The following is a 22,472-nucleotide window of genomic DNA, read 5'->3' as shown; positions in this document are numbered from 1 at the left end:
TGTTGATGGCCCAGCATTGAAATCTGCAGCAATTTGCGGAAGGGTTGTACGTCTGTCACGTTTAATGATTCTCGTCAGTCGTCGTTGGTCCCGTTCTTGCATGATCTTTTTCCGGCCGCAGCGATGTCGTAGATTTAATTTTTTACCGGGTTCCCGATATTCACGGTACACTCGTGAAATGGTCGTACGTGAAAATCCAAATTTCATCGCTACCTCGGAGATGCTATGTCCCATCGTGCGTCGAGTTTTTTTTGGCTCTTCAGTTTATTTTTGCAGTGTTATATCAGAAAATTCACTGCTTTTTAAGATACCTATGGCCTGGAAACACATGATTTTTCGAATTAGGATGGATAATTGTCTTTTGCGTGTTTCAAGCGGATGTGTCGTATCAAATCCGGACGAGAATTGCCTTACTTTTAAAGGTATTTAGATGCTGCACGAGTGAATTTTTTCCTCACAATTGAGAATGAACTGTGATAAGTTATAGGTAAATAGACAAAAGATCATTATGGTTCTATTATTATAAATTTATATCATTGAAAATTTTCCATAATATAGGTGAAAAACATTGGTACAGTATTCCACTGTTTTCCAACATACACGGTTTCATGAAAATCTAACTATTCTGATTTTATAGCCCGATTTAATTGTCATCAGACCTATATAATGTTTTCTGTTTAAATTATAATCTATGGATAAAATCTCTTCGTCAGTTTTTTGTTTCCCTGTGCGCAACACTATTAAAAATAAATTTGCCAAAACTTGTGCTTCAGACTAACATTTCAAAAAAATTACACTCATTATAAATCAAATTCATTTACTACTTTATCCCTTTCATATTTTGAAACTACATTAGATAGCAGCAGTTCTAAATACATACGTTGCATAGCAGCACAACGTATAGGATAAGTAAACACAACATAAGATAAAGTTCAAATCCTTCCGAGCATCGCTGTAAGAGTTATACGTCCTTAAAACGAAGATTGGTTGATGATATGTAGAGTCAGGAATAAAATATTTACCGAGAACCAAGAAGCTTTAGCTTCATTTCCTAAAAAAATTATTGCATAGTTGAATTGTGACTTTTTAGTTTATATCTTCGTTCAGTATTTAATTTAGAACATTTTTAGATTTCCAATTTTCAAAATAAAAATATTGTCTTTCCATGTCTTTGAACATTTGTTCGTAAATTTTTGTTTAATTTTCTTACTCAAGATTTTTCAAAAAAAAAAAATCCTGTTTCAATAATTTTTCATTATAACACAAGAAACCTTCGAAGATTTTATTAATTTTCAATACTTGTGATTTTTCCCCTTCAATTTCATTTTATATATTCATTGCTCTCTATTTTTATTGTTTAATCAACATAGGAGTAGTTTTTGAACGTTAGAGAGTTTTTTTTGTTTTTGTGTATTTAAATTGGATTGCGGAATCAGTGTTTCAGGCTTTCGCATTTTGCCGTTCTAGTTGGTTTACGGAAAATTCACCGCCAACAATTCATCGCCGGAAAATTCACCGCCATGCAATTCACCACTAGGAAAATTCACCGACTAACAATTCACCGACAGCAGTTCGATGCGAGTCAGTTAGCGTGGGAGTGAGCGATTGAGTTACTCAGGCATTGAGCGAGAGAGTGAGCGAGTCAGTGATTGAGTGAGCGAGCTACTGAGTGAGTGAGCTACTGAGTGGATGAGTGAGCTACTGAGTGAATGAGTGATCCAGTGAATAAGTGAGTGAGTGATCTAGTGAGTGATCTTAAAGATATGGCGGAAAGTTTTAATAATGACTTTATTAGAAGAAATTGAGATGATACGGAAGAAATTACAAATTGCTGTTGCCCAATACAAGATAGTATATTCAACAAAATTCCATTAACTCTGTTTTATACTCAGAATCTTCTAACGAAACGTTAAAAGGAATAATAACAGAGAATTAAAAGATAATAAAGTAAGTGGATACGCGATGGATTAACTCCCTTAAAATGCTTAAAATCATCTCCTGTTATCACTTTGATATTATAATAAACATTGTTGATCATCAGTAAGCAATGGATTATTTTTTCATGATGAACTAGCTGTTACCAGCGACTTCATTGGTGTGGATTCTGCAATGTCAAATTCACTCAGCGATGATTCCCCCCCATACCACTTTAACACCTCATGATCCCCATGGGTGATGAACTTTCAGAAATCCCGTCTTATTTGCGTGTCTTAGTGCGTGTCTACATCTATATAATGTATATAAAATAACATGTCCTGAAACTCATTCATCATCGCCGAGCCAATACCGCTGAAGCTATAAATATGCCATTAGGTCGATATTGTAATATATACAATATAACATAGAACAATCAGATTTTTAAATCATTTGTGACACTACTAGGTTAAAACTTACTAATTCACTCACTCCCTCACTCACTTACTCACTAGGTCACTCGCTCAATCACTTAATCACTTAATCACTCACTCACTCACTTACTCACTAGGTCACTCGCTCAATCACTTAATCACTTAATCACTCACTCACTTACATACTCACTAGGTCACTCGCTCAATCACTTAATCACTAGGTCACTCGCTCAATCACTTAATCACTCACTCACTAACATAATCACTAGGTCACTCACTAACATAATCACTAGGTCACTCACTCACATACTCACAAGGTCACTCACTCACTCATTCAATTACTAGCTCACTCACTCACATACTCACTAGGTTACTCACTCACTCATTCAATTACTAGGTCACTTACTCACATACTCAGTAGGTCACTCACTCACACACTCATTAGGTCACTCACTCACACACTCATTAGGTCACTCACTCACATACTCATTAGGTCACTCCCATGCTAACTGACTCGCATCGAACTGTTGTCGATGAATTTTCCTAGTGGTGAATTGCATGTGGCGGTGAATTTTCCGGCGGTGAATTGCTAGCGGTGAATTTTCCGGACACGGTTCTAGTTTATGACTGAAATTATTTTACAATAATATGCAACGCGATTATTATTAGTCACCACAAAATGCGTATCAGTTACACCAAACATCATAAATCGGTAAAAAATTTGTTATAGTATTTCCACAATATGATATTCAAGTGGAAAGTAAATTAAAAAATATTTCGTTACTTATGGCTCGGAAAATTGGAGTTACGTCTACTTCGGCTGGCCATATTTCTCCGAGAAAAATACGGCAAGACACGGAAAATCCGCCGCCCCCAATCGTCGCCTAAAACGAAGTTTCCTTCACGATTATCGCTAAAATTACTGAAGAAAATCGCCAATTTTGGTAAATAAAGCACTACAGCAAATCGCAGTAGATTAAAATGAATTCTACGAATAAAAATTCGCTGAGATTCATTCAAAATATAGGTAAAACGAGGCAAAGTAGACAAAAATTGTCGGGACGGTAAAATTACGGGAATTTCCCAGAAAATACGGGTCATATAGTCATTATACGTATTCTGAATTCCAACTAACAACAAATGATGACAGAGTTTCATGGTCGGATTCTTCTCTTTTTCAAGATTGTTCCAGTTTTTCTTCATTCGTTGTACATAGATTTGTTTGTTTGTTTTTTTTTCGTGTCTTTTTGCCCTCATTTTAGTAAAATGATTGATTTTTTTTATTTCTTTACACTAACAGCTTGCTGCACAATTTGTATGAATATGGACAATTTGTTGCGACAAAAATTAAATAAAGTCTCATTTACTTCCTTCTTTGATGTCTTTAGGGGTATTTTGGAACAGCTGAAATAATAATATACAAAAAAATCTTTAGAGGTGAGAAAAGGTTTACCAACGGTGGATGTAATAGCGGTAATGAGAGGAAGATAATTAATTTTCCCCGAGTTTACCGGATACAAAAAAGGAAAAGTTTAAATATAAATAAAGCATTAGAGGACGAAAAAATCCACTAGAGAGAGAGAGAGCAAGCATCACACAAGATGGAAAAACCGAGAATAATGTGCGTTATTATATGAGATAGCGTAGAAAATATCTCTTTTCACTCCCCATTTCACTTTCCCGTGCAGCCATTAAAGACTAAAAAAGTAAAAACTCTACACACAAACACATACAAATTTCAATATAATAATGAAAAACATTAAGGATACTAGAGCCGAATGAAGCCACAGATTCTCTCTCTAAAACTATTTGTTGCCGAATTTTTGCGTCTTTTGAATACATGAGTGATTGAGGTAACAAGATTTCGCTGAACCAACGAACTAATGTGCATTTCGTTCATTTCTGCTTGTTATTATTATCTTCTTTTTTTCATTTTTCCAATTTTTTTATGAGTAATTAGGTTTTCCACTATCCGAGACCATCGAAGTTCACCAAAACTGTAATTGATGAATAATTAAGCTTTCTTATGGAATATACTCTGATAAAAAAAATTGTTTTATCATTATTATAATCATTTTATGACAATATTTGTCTCTTTTTCATCAAATTAATCATCATTGTTATTTTAAATTTCTAGGCCAAGATCCGCCTACGTAGAAAAAAATACTAACGTAGTTTTGTAAACTTGCAATTAGTAGAGATAAATATTGTGTATATCGAGTGAATGAGATTTTTGACTATCGAAAATAGTTGCGTAAATATTAAATGTGTGTACACATTTTTTTTTTTAATTTGAATTACTGTCCTACAATCTGTATGTCACTGTATATACAGGGTGTCCTATAAATGCTAGCACGACCTTTATCTCATCAACCTTCCGTCGTAGAGGTATGATTCCCATTTAAAAAAAAAATTGCAGTTTAAAAAATGCTCAACTGGCGTTCAAAAACTATCCTGTACCAGTTTTCACAGTGAAAATACAGTGTGTCCCAAAATAAAAAAAAATCTAAATTTTAATACGTTCCTTCTGTGCTCTAACTTCCTATGAGAAGTAGTATAGAAATACTTACTCTATTACCATAACACTACTGCTGCAATATTCACAGAGATATTCGAAAAAAGAAGGAAATTTTGGAAAGGAGAGTTAAATGCGGAGAAAACACTTTCCCTAATTTCCTCCGTTTTTCGAATTCGAATATCATCGTGAATATTGCACTTAGAAACATGGAATTTTTTTTTTGTTGGCATCAGGAGAGTCAGGCAAAAACTTTCTAATAGGTAGTTAGAGCACAGGAGGAACGTATGAAAATTCAGACTTTTTATTTTGCGGCACACTGTATTTTCACTCTCAAAACTGGTACAGGGTAATTTTTGAACGTTTGTTGAGCATTTTTAAATTGAAATCGTACCTCTAGAACGGACGGTTGATGAGCACTTACATACTAAATTGATTTTTACATATAATTTTTTAAATAATAATATCATATTTCAGTCCAAAGTATGTTAGTGCATCGCATAATATGGATATATAAGGGGAAAATGCTATCAAAATTAAGAAATTCCGGCTTTTCTTTTTCATATTGCAACAAAAAAAAAGTACCATATTTATTTAATGAGTTCCTTTAAAAAAATGTATAATGATCTCATTATAATAGAAAAAGTACTTTTTCATGTCACAATTTTTTTTTCATACTAGTTTTTAACAGGGATAATAATATTAAAAATTTCGATAGCAATTTTATTTCCAACATTTCGAAATTTTATCTGAAATATTTTGGAATAATTTTATTAATAATAAAATCATTATTTTCAATTCAGATGCTGTTTTGTGGGATGTTTACATGAGAAAAAATATCCAAGCGCACTTTTTGCTATTCTTGCCGTTCTAGATAAAAAAGGGACATAAAACAAGTTGTAGAAAACCACTAGTTTTAAAAACCGAATGAAGCCACAGGTTCTCTCTCTAAAATTAGTTGTTGCCGAATTTTTGCGTCTTTTGAATACATGAGTGATTGAGGGGAACAAGATTTCGCTGAACCAACGAACTAATGTGCATTTCGTTCATTTCTGCTTGTTATTATTATCTTCTTTTTTTCATTTTTCCAATTTTTTTATGAGTAATTAAGTTTTCCACTATCCGAGACCATCAAAGTTCACCAAAACTGTAATTGATGAATAATTAAGCTTTCTTACGGAATATACTCTGATAAAAAAAATTGTTTTATAATTATTATAATCATTTTATGACAATATTTGTCTCTTTTTCATCAAATTAATCATCATTGTTATTTTAAATTTCTCGGCCACGATCCGCCTACGTAGCTTAACATACTGACGTAGTTTTGAAATAATTTTGTAAACTTGCAATTAGTGGAGATAAATATTGTGTATATTAAGAGAATGAGATTTGTACTTCATTGAAATAGTAGCTTAAATGTGGGTGTACACAAATTTTTTTTTGAAATATAAATTACTATCATACAATCCATATGTCACTCATATATATACTAAATTGTTTTTTTACGTACAAAAAATTTATAATTTCTTTAAAGAATAATATGATCATATTTCAAAGTATTTTTTTCTGTTAGTACATCGTATAATATGGACATGTGGCAAAAAGTGCAATTAAAATTTATAAATCCGTGCTTTTGTTTTTCATATTGCAGCAAAAAATGTCCATCATATTGATTTAATGAGTTCCTTAAAATATATAATGATCTCATTATAATAGAAATATTATTTTTCGTGCCGTAATATTTTTTTCATACTGAGTTTTTACTAAAAATTATAATAACAATTTTATTTGCAATATTTCGAAATTATATGTGAAATTTCTTCGAATAATTTTATATTATAAGAAACTAAATCATTATTTTTTCAATTCAGATGTTGTTTTGTGGAATGTTTATTTGAGAAAAAAAAAATTTCAAACGCAATTTTATCTATCCTTGTTGTTCTCGATAAAAAAGGGGACATAAAAGAATTTCTACTCGATGCATGATGACTCTTATAGCTCAATTTTTCTCTCTTTCGCAATTGCTTTCTCTTGAAAGGAGAGATTATATTATGGAACTCTAGGGACGTATAAACTTTGGTCTAATTCGTCTCTTGAAAAATTGACTTGGAACTGCTTTTTTTTTTCCTCAATTTTTTATGGTTTAGAATGTATCGATCAAAGTTTATTTCATTGCAGTCGCTTACAGTTTTTAGAATAGATCTATACCGTATTTATGAGGAAATATCGTTTTCTCCTTAGAGTGATTTTAAAAAAATAATAATAAAACAAACAAAAATCGCCAACCTTCGAATACCGAGTAAATAGCGCCGAACGTGATAAAAAAAAAAGAGGAATCGATGAAAGATGCGAGAACATGTGCGGATGATGTTCTCAGCATGAATTAGTTGTGAAATTCCCGCATTTTGTGTTATATCACAAAGAAACATTACGACTGGCTATTATCATTGCGATGTGAGTTTTACGCTCGATTTTTTTTCTTATTATTAGAGTCGAAGCCACTTATTAGAATTATGAACTATATTATCATTCGGGTATTGCTATCATTTTTGCAAAGAACTCAACGGACCAATATCGTTACATGGGAAAAAAATTCGTTTATAGCTATCGGGACGTCGGATATTGTTAGTTTTTCTTTTCTGTTTTTTTGAAGTGAAACTTCTTTATGCGTGGTGCGAAGTTTCACGTCAGAAGAAGTGAAACGAAGGAGCGGAAATTACGTAAGCTTTCGTTTCCCTTAAACTTAGTGTTTCTCAACCTTTATTAGAACAAGGATAAGTAAAATGTCTGGGACATTCCTGTAATTTTCGTTGTTAAATTGTTTTATAAGTTTTTTTTTAATTTGTCCCGTTTTATTCAACGGTACTTATTTGAATTATTAATATTTACCAAAATCATGAATACAAAGTGTATGAATAAAATTATGAAAATTATGGCAGAACTCATCTCACATATTTGTCAGGTTTAACGTTTTGTCCACTATTTTTTTTTTTTGAATTTTAATTACGATTGATGATTGTGCCTACTTCTGACAATGTTTTTCGATGACAATTGGTGATGTCCCGCATTTTACGGATTACTATTTTAAAGATCCCAGTTTACCGTATTTTTCTCAATGAAATGTCATTAGATCATTTGAATATTTTTTCCGAGAAATATATTTTTCACATAAATTTATTTCCACACCCTTCTGCAATTTTAGTAATGGTTAGCAAATTGCATTTACAGCAATAAATTGCAATTTTTGGCAAAATTTAGCGGAATCCCGTATTTGGAATTGCAATTCACTGCATTTTATTTGAACCTATTGGATCCATTTGGATGTTATTAATATGAACTGCAACGGATGAAAAATTTTATCAAGTCAGCCTGCTTACTACCTTTGGTCCGCGGACCATAGGTTGAGAAACTCTGCTTAAACTGAACCATTTTGCGGTTTGTGCCGGACGAAGACAATTTATTACCTTTCCCTACACCCGTGACACCGCTGGAATCGCGGAACGTCCCCTTTAGAGATGGTGAAATGGTCGTTGCATACAGTTTGAAAATCGGGTTAGGGTTGAGTGTGTGTTCCCACGCTTCGAAATCCTGCAACCAGAATTTTCGTTATCAATTCAATTCAATTTTATTCATCACATCATAAAACTTGCATTGGCAAAACGAAGAAAAAATCCATCCAAGGGATCGTTGTTGATCCATACTGGTGGACACGATTATTATTAAGTAAATTTTCAAACACGAATAGTAAATATTAATAATAAACTAATAATTCAAAAAAAAACAATGAAAAAACGCAAGACAGAGAAATCATCTAATGAATATGACATACATGCACACACATATACGCAGACACAAAATATTACATTGATTTGAATTAAGATTATTGATTTGTTTTATTAATATAAATAAAATAAATTATAAATGAAGCAAATAATTAGTATTAAGATAAATAATGGCAACAACGGAAGGTGCGATTCAGAAATTTTTTGAGTGATGGGGTAGTGTTTTCCTTATCAGCCTGCAGAACTATGCAGGAAGGGTAGAAGGTGGTTCCATCCTCCCTTGTTCCAAACATTTCCGTACTCAATGCCGTAATCGGTCCGTAGTATTCGCTGTTATCCATGTACGTATGGAGCTGCTTTTGAAATGGCTTTCCTATAGTGAAGGCAAAAATATATGACAAGAAAAATCCCTTTCCTTTGGTTTTGATCAGTTTTTTCAGTTGACCGGATTCAAATTTCTTTTTCCAAGAGAGTTTCTCAAGGGATTTATGTAATTGTATTGCATATTAAAAAAGTATCCTAATTCATGATATACATTAGTCAGTTCCATTCTAATGTCTCACAAAAACTGAACAAAAAAATACAGGATTTTAACTAAAAAACAAGAACAAAAGCCAAGTTTTAAAATTTAAAAAAATATCGAACAATTGTCCCGTTTTACCAATACAGTTTACCATACGTCCCGTTCTACCAAACGGGAAATATGATCATAGTACTTGCGAACGGGAATTTTTCGGATATACTGACCATTCTGTTATAGTTATCAGAAACCACAAATCCCGATGTGATGAAATTAAGCGGCGTTTACTGTATTCACTATAAAAGCTTTCATTCTAACTTTCTAACATGAGAAGTTAAATGTATAAGTGATGCAAGATCATTTCATTTTTTTTAATCGTTAGCTGTGACTGTCAGATAATATTTTTTGAAGCTCGAAATATTTCTGGCACAACTAAGAGAGTTCACAAAACTATAAAATATAGAAACATTTTTTTTCTTATTATTTTTGCCTTCTAAAGAAAAAAAGGAACCCCACCCTATACAAAGGATAACGCTTGATATTTTTGATAAATTAGTTTTGGAGTTGTGTTAGATCAACCACAGAGAGTGCTATAAAACATTCATTCGGGTAACAAAGCTCAAGACGCATATAGCTAAGCTGGTTTTCTTTCCGTTTTTTATCTCTATTTTATGCTGCTAGATGAAGTGTTTCCATTGTTGCTGATAACGAGAACAAAGAGTGAAAGCTCTAGGATAAAACATTTCCTCCGAAATAAATCGTCTTTATTTTTCGTAGCGTATGTCCGAGAAATTCTGTAAAGTCATATTACACAATGGGGGAACGGGATCCTACGGGATACCTTTCAATGTGCTTACTAATACTCTATGTTATTGTTGGTGTTAAAAGTTAATGGTAGGATGTGTTCGGACACCAACCAGCAAGCTTTTACATGAATACGTCAGTTTCGCATTTTAGACTACTCGAATGTCATTGTGGAAAAAAAAATCGATCTTTCTACTACTATTTCTTCACTTTGGAAAAAATTGATATGGATTGCACAGATATTAAATTCTCCCGATCAAAAATGGTCCATCCTTTTCATACATTCAATGAAATACATTCCATACATTCCAATGGTCCGTATAGAGTCAATGAAATTTTATTTAATAACTCAGAAGAGATTTTAAAGAAGTTTCAAGACAGGTAAAATGCTGCACTCTGATGCTGCCTAATGACTGTAAGCACTTGCCTTCGCGATGTAACTGAACGGAAGTGTCGTTAGAATTTCCTCAGCAAGAAAACTAACCTTAGATATTATAAGGTATCTTTTAAGTCCTATATATATATATATACATATAGAATGCTGTCTTGTTATCTCGTCAACTGTTTGTCGTAGAGGTATGGTTCTTGTTTAAAAAATGCTCAAAATGTCTTCAGAAATCACCCTTTATCAGTTTTGAGAGTGAAAATGCAGTGTGTCATAAAATAAAAAATCTGAAGTTTTATACGGTCCCCCCTGTTCTCAACTTGCAAGTAGAAAGTTGCCCACCTGTCTCTTCTGAGGCCAACAAAAAACATTCCACGTTTGTAAATGGGATATTTGATATATATACTCGCTGGGATATTTGAATTCAAAAATCGGAAAACAGGTTCGAAAAGAACAGCATAAGTGAGGGAAAGGATCTTTGCCCGTTAGTTTATGCTGTTCTTTCCAAACTTGTTTCCGATTTTTCAATTCGAATATCTCAGCGAATTCTATAGTTAGAAACATGAAACTTCTTTTTTGTACTCAGGAGAGATGGGGCAACAAATTTCTAAATTTCTTTTCCCTTTAAACCTCTGTCGATTGGTTCAATCCCATCCCTCACAGCCATAATAGATTAGGTGCATTTGAGTTTTTCTCAATAAGATGTATCCGATTATACCCATGGTATTTATTTCAGTTTGCAGTTACTGGCCAAATGATAAGTTTTTGGTTTCAACTACGTGTGTACTAGCTGCAGACATCAAATTAGTCTATTCGTCCTCTGGTGATTGTTAGAAATATACTTCAACGTTATAAAATTTTGGCCTCATCCGAATGCCTTTCAAACGTCTGTCACCGCTCAAATGGTTCAGTCCTTCCCATTATAATGGATGAGGTCTTTTTGAATTTGTCTGATCAAAGAATTAACTTCAACCACGCTCTCTTCAATCCAAGTTCTGCGACTTGTAACTGCAACGAATGAGGTATTTTCAGTCGTATATGATAAGAGTTTTTTTTCATTTTGGAATACTGAAAAATATTTAAACTTTATGCATTCTATGATTTTTTTTTATTTGTGCATATTAAGACCTGTACTTAACATATTTCATTTTTTCAACTTTACAAACTGTAACAAATGCGTCAATACATGTAATGTTGCTCTTTTCACCTTCTTGTGCAAAACGTGTAATGAAAATAGACTTTCTGATTCGTTACGTCGGAAGCACTAAATTTTGGGTTATCCACTGTGCACTTTAACCTCGTAATTATCGCTCGCTCATACTTGCTGAGCAATAAACATTCAAAGTCTTCCCACTATTCGTCACTATCGAGTTTTCAAACTGGCATCGTAATTTATTAGGCGTGTTCACGTCAAAACATAATTATAACTAAACTCATTAATTTTCGAATGAAACTATCAGATCGGAGGATATATCATATCGTTGTGAAGGGTACCACTTCACAACAATAGAAACTGCGTTAGACATTACATTGTTTAATGTTTAATACCATTTATGTTCCAGATATCAACAACAAACTTCACGTAAATTTTTTATTCAATATTCACAGTATTTTAAACTTGACACACTCCCAAACCCACTAAATCGGATCTCAGATGGAAGTTTGAAAGCAACAACCGTAGACACTTGATGACTCCGTGTGCTGAATCTAAATTATTTTAAATTTTTCTTATTATAAGCTGGAATACTTTTATTTAGTACTTTTTTCTTGCTGTTTATGATATAATTTCGATTATCTCAAGGAAAAAAATTTAGTGTGACTTTTACTGATTTTGTGTTGCATTCATGACCGTTCTGTCTTTCTCAAACACAGTTGGATATCCAATGAGAGACATCCGTTACCAATGGGCGAAAGGCCTTGATTCCGTTGGAATGTCTCAAGACGTTGAGTTGCCTCAGTTTAAAGTTGTTGGTCATAGGCAGAGTTCCAAAGAGGTTCCTTTATCGACAGGTAAAATATTAATTTATTGAAATTTCTATAAATATAGCTCGCCTTTTTAGAATATACTTGTTTAATATTATTTTATTAGGGTAGCACTACGGATATAAATGAGCTTTGAACCGTGAATTATTGTACTATTTTGTGTATCTAAAATAATTTTTTTCCTATTCTCTGCGGCTGCCGTAGCTGAACTTTCAGAGTGTTGCCGTCCGTTATACAGGCTGTCCCAAATTGTTTGCACAGCAAATATCTCTGCAACTGTTAGTTTTATAAGCATACTTACAATTACAAAAACTTTGAAAATGACGTGCAGTTATTTAATCTCAAAATTTGTTTGAGGGTCGTATATATAAAAAACTTCATTTTATACACAGTCCCGTGTGAGCTAATACTTCCAATTATTGAAATGTAAATCCAATCTGAAAAAATAATTTGCAAAAAAAATCATATTTGTAAATACAATATTTATCCACGTAACTAATTTTAATATCACTGTATTGGCAACTTATTACTGTGTTGGCAAGTTTTCATTATCTCAAAAGTTGTTATTTTTGAGGACTACACAAAATAGAATAACTCACTAGTTTTATTTTATTTTTATTCACAACAAATAACAATTATATTTTTTGACAAAAGTTTTGAAAATTGAAACTTTTAAACTTTTCAATTTAATCTACATTTCGCAATTTGTGAACCATACCCTCAACTATTGGTGATAAATGCTGAAAACTTTGAAGTCGAATATCTCCGTTAATATCTCTTTAAATTCAAAGCATTATTTTTTTTTGTAAATGATTCCTTAAAACCGCATTCACATTTCATTAAATGGAAGTTTTAGCTCATATAAGGTCTACATAGAAAGGTAATTTTTTCATTTTTTTATTATTCATGTGACACCTTGGGAAATTTAAGCCAGTTTGAGTAACCGCACGCCATTTGAAAACTTTATGTAACTGAAAATATGTTTCTTAAAGTCAATGGCTGCAGAGATATCTGCTATGCAAACAATTCGGGACAGCCTGTATTTGCTTGTTGTTGTATATCTCGTTTAGGTTTGTACGGATGAATGAAAACGTTCACTTTTTCAAATGATGGATTTACGATTAATTGATAATAATCAATGTAGATTTGTTAAATAGAGTACATTTTTTGCTAAAAAATTCAAAGTAAATGCGGTATTGCGTAACATTGCATATGCTAGTGAGTAAAAATACTCATTTATATTTTATATTTTCCATCAGCAGCAACATCTGCAAGTTTTATTAATGTATTTTACGTGAGATAGGATAATATAAAGTTAACTGAAATATCAAGTTTAATTACACCTTTTATCTACTGTCATCAAATCTACAATTCTTAATTGATGTCGTTGTGAAAATGTTTTTGGAATGGAATTTCCAAATTTAAGATATTTATACAATTACACGGCTTAATACCGTAGCAATGATGCAGTGTAATCAAGAGGAAGAAAAGCATTTATCCCTTGCTTATGCTTACTGTTTTCCCTCCATTGTAGAATCGCGAAAGTCATTTTATGTGAAATAATTTAGGCATATTATAAATGAAGAAAAGAAAATTTATTATATCGAGTTCCTAGAGATATTCCTTTCTATTCAATGTAATGGCTCCCAGAGCTTAAGAGCTGCAGAACTTCCTCGTGTATCTTTGTGACAGGATCATGTAATTACTTAATATTCGAAAGATAACGACCGTAGAAAGTGCGCTTATTTTTGTTTTGAGCAGCATATGCATCGAAATGTAATAAGATTATCCTTTATAACATTATTTTCCAAATGGATTCTCATTACGGCAATAATTAACTTTACTTATATTTTGGCTAATATACGTAGAATTTCCTTGGATCGCATATGTTGGTGATATCTAAAGACAACTTGAAAAGGTGACGTTCACGAGTAAAAAAAACACAAAATCGAAGAAATTAGAATGCTATATCTCATTACATAAGTTAGGTTTTAATGTTCTACAATGTTTTCAATTTTTTGATCGAAATATAAAACGGCTGAGCACGCAGAAAACTTGCTTATGTACATACAGAAGTGTGTCAAATTTAAAGGGTGTTTGAATATAAAAATGAACGGGGAAAATTGGATCTGTACAGTGACTTTAATCAGTCTTTTGGGCATGCAGAATGTGATATTTTCATCAGTATATTATTGTTACAATGATGTAATACAGTTTCATCATACAGTTACATGATATACAGTTTTATGTAACAATGATGAATGCGGACATAAATAATTCCTCTAATTCAGAAGTGTACTGTAATCAGATTTCTTAGCGCAAAAAAAAAAAAAAAAATTCATGCAAATTTTTCGAATTAAAATCATGTCAATATTGTTTTCGGACCAAAAAAGTGTGTTTTTGATGGACTTTATGGAGCCTGCAACAAACCTCACGTGACAAGTCTACTAAGAAACACTTTTAAAATTGCGGCGTGCTATTCAGAAACGTTGCTGAACTGGCAAGAAATTTTATGCAGCGCGTTTGAAAAAGGCTTGTTCTATTGTATCAAAAATGGTGACTTCGTAAAAAAAATATCAAGATATTTTTGTGCTCGAAACCAGTATTAAAATTTTTTTCTTGTATTTCTTTTTTTTAATAAATAATTGGCTCTTTCGTTTGAAATGCGAAAAGTATTTTAATCGTTTAAATTACCTCGAACTGTTCGTTTCTACATGGGTTTTGATTCATGTTGATAAGCATAGAAATGATTTGAAAATAAAATATTCTAATCTGATCAGAAGAAATATTTGAGCAATCATCAGATTGTCTCTTTAGATTTAAAATAATTACAGTTGGGTGACATTTACGTTATCAGAAGCTGCTGAACAAGTCATTAATTGATGCGAGATGTTTTGGTATTTCTAATGGTTGAACTTTTAAATACCGGAGAGATAAAAATATTTTTGCTTGGATAAGCATTTATATCTTATTATACAAGATTAAGGACGGAAAATGGAAGGAACTTTTTTCACACCAAGTGACATCTCATACATCGAAAATACAGGGTGTCCCGTGAATTCGTAAATAACTTACAAATTCATAAAATTTGAATTGGTATATTTGAATGCGGTTTGCAAAAAAGTTCTCACAAAATGATGATTTTTTTCAGTGCAGAAAAAAAAATTGGTTGAAATATTTGTCGATAGAGTGTTGTGCACGAAAGCAAATCACAGAACTCCATAGCAGAACTTTTCTTCAAGCTCTTCTGTTTCCGAAACGTTCGTAAAACTTCAGCCTGCGATTCATGGTGCAAGTATATCAACTTCATCAGTGGTACGGTATCCATCAATGTGAACATCAATGTGAAACTTTATGTAACCGGGAAATTGAGCCCCTGATTGGCATGATGGAAAGATGCTCGTCTACCACATTGAAGGTGTTGCCGTTAGATCCCAGGTTTGAACCGGGAAGAATATAGATATTTTCCCTTACGAGCTTGAGGCGACCACAGATAGATGGCGTCTTCATTTCCGATCCAATACGTTAATGGCAGTGCAGTAAATTGCAATACACAGCGATATGGTCGGAGTTAGTGTTTGGTGAAGTAGTAGTAACGGGAAATTCACAAATGAGCTGTTAATCGTACACCTTGCATTTTATCAAACCGATTTGCATATTTTCAGTGCTCCTATCGTCAAAAATATTTCAATTTTTTTTGTACCAAAAAGGACTCCTTTCGTGAGAATACCCTTTTCGCAATTAAACCAATTACTTCAATTTTTATGAATTTCTATTTATGGGACATCCTGTATATGGGAACATATCATGACTCCAATTGTACTTCTAAGCAAAATTGAAATTATTAAGCAAATTGTGTGAAATTGTCTTATCAGTAAAATAGGCCAAAGGTAATTTTCACGTCAATAAAAATAATATCTAAATTTTTATGAGAAATAGTTCTTTTCAGGGATATCCGAGCAGCAATAGCTCTAGTCGTATAAATTCCAGCTTCTAGAAACGTCTGAATCAAACAGCATATATTCGCAGCCATCAGTCAAGCTAACAATCGAAACCTGAAAAATACGGAGCTTGACATAACAATCGATATCAGAAAAATAATTTTCTTAGATTAACTCCGAAACATAGAATGAAAAACAAAGAACATTGTATATTGTGTTTCTTTCTTTAAGACAGTAACAAACGAACACAAAAAAAAAACACATTAACTCCTCTGAAGATATTTTTTACGATTTTTACTCTTTTCGATAGAAAATATATATAATTTAAAAAATTCTTTCTTTTTTATGTTCTAACTGTCGCAATTTACATTCCAGAAAAACAGTTGCAGATTTAAATGCGAATTGTACTTTTCGTAATGCTTTTAGCAAATTAAAATCACAGACTTGGTGTCCGTTTCTTGGTACAATGTGGCAATGATGAGAGGAATCTAAATTTAGCAATTCTTTTAATTTTATTTTTTTACCATTGAATAAGATGAAAGAGAAATTGAAATTCCATCTTTTAATGACCAAATTCTTCCTTTCGAGAGAATCATTATTAAAAGAAAGCAAAGTTCTTCAATTAAAATTTAATTGCCTCACTCATGTCTTCGATATTCATGGGTAATTAGAAAAGAGGTGATTTTTTCCCCCACTTGTTACGTATATATGTTACAGTAAATGTGATAAATCTGTTACTATGCATTCTTTCGAATCATCTTAGTAAGATTGATAAATTTATCAGTTTTACCGGTGATTATGCATAACATCAAAGAGCTAATACAATTGAATAATCGACGTTGGATATCCCAAAATTCGTTTGGAATTTTGGGATATCCAACGTCGATTATTCAATTGTATTATCAACCCCAAAAGGTAATTCATTTCTATCAAGGTGCTGTTGGTAAATTTGATAAATGATTTAAAAAAATTATTACCATTACCGGTGATTATATATACTACCCAAGCACAGCTGGGTCATTAGATAAATACTTGAAATTTATCCCTTTTAACGGTTATCATGCATACTACACTAGTGTAATTGGTGAATTTTATATCCGTTATATCGAGGTCCGATTGTAGAATGCGTCGAATTGGAGTACATTATATTGAAATCTGATTGTATATGCACATAAACTTGTAAAATATCGTTAAATCGAAGAAATTTGTTAAATGAGAGCATTATATGACTGCACAATCGCAAAATTTCTTAAATAATAGTTCGTTATATCGAGGTCCAATTATATAATTCGTCGTCAAATAGGAGTCATCGAATTTGTTGTTATATTGGGGTCAGATTGTAAACACGCGCATAAACTTGCAAAATATCGTCAAACAAAGAATTTGTGAAATGAGAGGTATGATCATGAAATTTTTCGAATGGCAGTTCATTATATTGGAGTAAGATTGTAAAATTTATCAAATGTTACTTCGGGAAAAATTTGTTAAATCGGAGTTCATTATATCCGGTTCAGACTTTGGCTCATTAGTATGGCAATTAGACACGAATTAAAAAATTCAATTTTTTATACAACTCCGGGTCCTATGAGAGAGAATTAACTACAGAGCGATTTTTATAGAACCGGTCCAATGAATTTGCCAATAATTCTATAGTTGATGCATGTAACCGCTAAACATTACGAGAAATTAATCTCTCAGCTTCTTATGGTGGAACAATTGAATAGTTTGCGGATGGTACCAACAGGTGGCAGCACATGCGGTGCTTAGTTCAAGGGCACATAAGCCATCACCTTCTATAGCAGAAAGCCTCCGCGCGAAGTTTTGACGTCACTGAAGTCGTCCATTTCACCTGTAGCCATTGCATATAGAGTCCGACGTATGCGAAATCTTTACTTTTTTTGCAGTATATTCGATGACTATAGGTGAAATGGACGACTTCAGTAAGGTCTTCAGTGACGTCACGTGCTTCGTGCGAAAGCTTTCTGCTATAGAAGGTGATGCATAAGCCACCCAAGATCCACAGACCTTAAAAGTCTTTATTTCTTTTTTTATGGGAGGTTTTCTAAAAAACACAGTATACACATTGAGCATGGAAGGACTAGAGACACCCCACTTCACATCTCCTAGAGGTATCGAAGCGTTCCTGAAGGATGGGTGTATAGAGAGTATATACACATATTACTCTGGGGGGTGTGCGCAAGGTGCGGTCGCACCGGGCCCCCGCTCTTACAGAAACAATAATTTCTTCCATAAATTCTGAATTTTCATCAAATTCATCTGGAAAGAAATATAATTCAGGAATTATTTATTAATTTATTATTTATTCATAAATTCTGAATTTCCACAAATTTGGAATTGTTTTTTAAAATAAATTTTAAATTTCCGGCAATACTGGAATTCGGCATTATTCAAATTGTTTAAATAATTTCTTTCATTTATTCTGAATTTTTATATAGGGGCTAGAATTATTTCTTTCATGTATTTAGAATTTTGAATTTTCATGGGTGCTGGAATTATTTCTTTCGTGTATTTTTAATTTTCATTGGGGATGCTAGAATCATACTTTTCATTTATTTTTATATTTTCTGACTTTTCCATTCTCCTCCCCACAGAATATATAAAATCGGCGCTAAGGGAGCAACCGAAATTATTAAGACGCCTCTGGCCCCGCAATTAATTTCGCACCGGGCCCCACGTCTAGTAAGGGTGGCCCCGTGTGCACAAGCAAACCTCACACCCACACATTACAAAATTCGAAGAATAAGATTCTTGCTGCGATCAGGATAAAACCACCAAATGAACACTGCAGCACATCACTGAGGATATGACATATGGAGTTGCCGCTTGCCTTCAACTAAACGGCACCCACTTTCAACACCTGCTCTAATTACAATGAATGGCACTCAGACGTACAGTACAACAATCCAAAGTTATACGTGAAGCACATGATGATATGTATGTGGTACCTTTTGTGACGTACCTCCTTTTATGCGGCCGGTTCGATATGAATCACCCTGTATTGCAATATTCTTCATGCAATACAGGATTCATTATTCTTCATGTAAAACAAAGACAATCATTCTTTCACGACCCCACTGACCAATTTTGCTGAGAAATGAGTGTCTTGCGCGAATTTCAGGGGGAAAAATAAAAAATTGACCAATTTAATTTATTTATTAGTAGGACAGTAACATACAAAGGGTGTAGCTAAACTGATGGTCAGAATTTTTAATCAACAACATTCACCATACAATGTGGGTCGGAAAGCAAGCGGCGAGCCGCGATAGGGCATTTTCTCTAAAGTGGATGAAACGTCACTTTTCGCCAAGCCCATCATTCAGCTGCTATTCGTCCTTCAGCAGGAGCTGTCTGATTGACTGCAAAATGTACCAGCCAATCTTCGAGCGATTATGCGGGTCGGAGCACCAACCTCACGATGAGTATATAAAAACAAGCCTGCCGTTCGGAATCGGCAACAAATTTTAGGTCCCGGTGTGATTAGCCCTCATGTGCGAAAAAATGACCGTTATGCCACAAAGGTGATCAATAATCATAAACGTGGAATTTTATATTGTCCTATGGAGAGACAGGGAAACAACTTTTTAACAAGGTTTTTGAGCACAGGGTGTCCGTATATAGTTATTTTTTATTTTAATAACTATACAACCCCTTGCAATATAAATTACATATCTGAGTTCCACACGTTAGTTGCACAATTTATCCAGTTGGAAGTATGCTTTTAGGTTCAACGATTTGCCAGTAATTTGCGGTGCGAGGTGTTAGCTGTGCACCCTGCATATGCTAATGTCGCTAGAAGTCTACTAATTTGTATCCTTCACTTCCGTTGCGGTTAAATGAATCCGTGCGGAATCTTTACAATGAATATTTCGCTTTAAAAAAATTGAATATTTAATGACGGTAAAAATTGCATCGAAATACGAGATATATATATATTAATACGTAATACTAAACCATACTTTAAATTTAATAAGCAGTTTTTAGGATTATTAGCTTAGGAATCTAAAATTTAAGGCAGGTTGATTAGAGATTAACATTTGAAAAGCATTGAAATATTAATTTCCTCAAACACTCAATTGTTTAAAATGCATCAGGAATATCCCATTTAGAGCTTCGCACTACTGCTTATCGTATGGCTGGAAATTTTTGTTTCAGTTTGCATGTCTGGAAACCATATCTCTTGTAGTCATCATCACGCCGAGTCAAAGAAATTACGATAGTTTTATTAAAACTCTAGATTAGTTCAAACCTTATCGAATGTATCATAAGAATGCTAATGTTACTTAGGTCTAAGCTCTCCAAATCCCATTAAACTGAATAACGAATTACGCAATACGAAATTATTATTACAAGTAAGATATACAGAAAACTGGATGTTGTGAATATATATATATATATATATATATATATGGAAGGAAAAAAACTCATCTCTACCGGGAGTCGAACCCGGGTCTTAAGATTGCCACTTAGCTCTTACCACTAAGCAACAGAGGACATAGAGATGTTCTTTCGCTAGAGCGTATATATGCCGTTTTCCTTCATTAAAAAAATCAAATATATTTTCTGTATATCTTGCATTTTCGTCATATACACGCTCTAGCGAAGGAAAATTCCTGTCTCCTCTAGAGCTTAGTGGTGAGAGCACTCGTCCGGCGATCGAGGGACCCATGTTCAGCTCCCGGTAGAGGGAGCGATGAGTTTTTCCTTCCTTAAAAAAAAATCAACATCTCGGATAATAAATATCTTCACAGCATCACAGTTTTCTGTTTATCTTGTATTAACAAGTTGAGAGCGACATCCTGTCATACATTATTACAAGGATCAATCAAGTACAGGGTCTTTCAAATAGGAAGAAAGGGCACCCTAACTTAGAGAACTTGTAAACAGCGATAGATGGAAAGAGATAAAACACAAAAAGTTTGTTTGATGGGCAGGATTCGAATTTCAAATACGATGGTTTGTGAAATTAGTTATACCTTTTGCTAATAGATGGCACCACATACCTCCAACCGCTGGGTAATATTGTCCTTCGCAAACAGGGGTCACATTACAAAACAAAGGATTTGAAATGGTCGCCTTGCTTAGCAATGACATAACATTTGAAGCGAATTTCCTGCAATTTCTCAACGAATGCGATGCTTCACAAATAAACTATTCAAGCTGATGCAGCGTTTGAGGACTCACTGCAAACAATGACTTCATAGGTAGAGATAGACTTTTGAAAGTCGGGGGGGGGGCATAGTGATCAGGATGTAAATTCATATATATGCGCATATACCAAAGGTGCCAAACCTTCAGGAGAGTGTGGACAACTTCACTGGTTTGAAAACGTGTCGCGGTCCACTAAATGTATTGCAGATCACTTATATGATCTGGAAATATGCCGCGGTCCACTAAATGTGTTGCAGATCACTTATGTGATCTGGAAATATGCCGCGGATAACTCAAATCATCTGGGAATGCGCCGCAGGTAACTTCAGTGATGTGAAATTTCATCACGGGTCACTTAAGCACTCTAGAACTGTGCTACGGGTCACTCAAGTGATCTATAAATATGCCTCGGGTCACTCAAGTGATCTATAAATATGCCTCGGATCATTCAAATGATCTGAGAATGTGCCGTGGGTCACAATGATCACCCAGGTGATCTCTAAATACACCGTAGGTCACTCTAGTGATCTTTAAATATGCTATGGGTCACTCTAGTGATCTGTAAATATGCCGTGGGTCAATCTAGTGATCTGTAAATATGATGCGGGTCACTCTAGTGCGTACTTGCCTACTACTACGGAATTTCCGTAGTTTCTACTATAAAATACGAAAATACGGCAAATCGTGCAAAACTACGAAACTTCTTTTGTTCAAGGATTTCTTTTAATTCCATTATCCTATCTAGTGCAAAATAACATCACGCAAAGACGTCATCTCCAAAGAATAAATATCGAGTCAATAAATAAATAAACACATATATTATATATATATACGCACGTACACAGAGTTATCTGTTAATGAACCCACAAACTGAGAGGGTTGTTAGTAGACATCAAGAGGAACAAAAATTGCAATGGAACATGGTGTCGCAAACCCCGTTGAAAGGGTGAAAATCGCGAAAAACGCAAGCAGGCTCTGAGCCCAGAGGAGACGAAAAGTGGACGTCAGTTGATCGCTGAATG

At 33.6% G+C, this 22,472-nt stretch overlaps 1 protein-coding gene across 1 annotated transcript in view; it reads left to right on the top strand.

The window, feature by feature from the left end:
* Window positions 1-22,472, top strand: part of LOC149084914 (gamma-aminobutyric acid receptor subunit beta-like) — a 295,218-nt gene that overhangs the window by 243,985 nt on the left and 28,761 nt on the right. The window contains exon 6 of the mRNA XM_089232655.1: window positions 12,230-12,367. Coding sequence (XP_089088781.1) covers window positions 12,230-12,367 — 138 coding nt within the window. The remainder of the gene's footprint in view (window positions 1-12,229; window positions 12,368-22,472) is intronic.

The sequence above is a fragment of the Pholcus phalangioides genome, unplaced genomic scaffold, assembly GCF_987345545.1.
Source record: "Pholcus phalangioides strain wild (caught in Gottingen) unplaced genomic scaffold, Ppha-v1.0 ptg000007l_1, whole genome shotgun sequence".
NCBI lineage: Eukaryota > Metazoa > Arthropoda > Arachnida > Araneae > Pholcidae > Pholcus > Pholcus phalangioides.
Note: the sequence above shows the minus strand (reverse complement) of the source record. Positions and strands in the feature narration are given on the sequence as shown.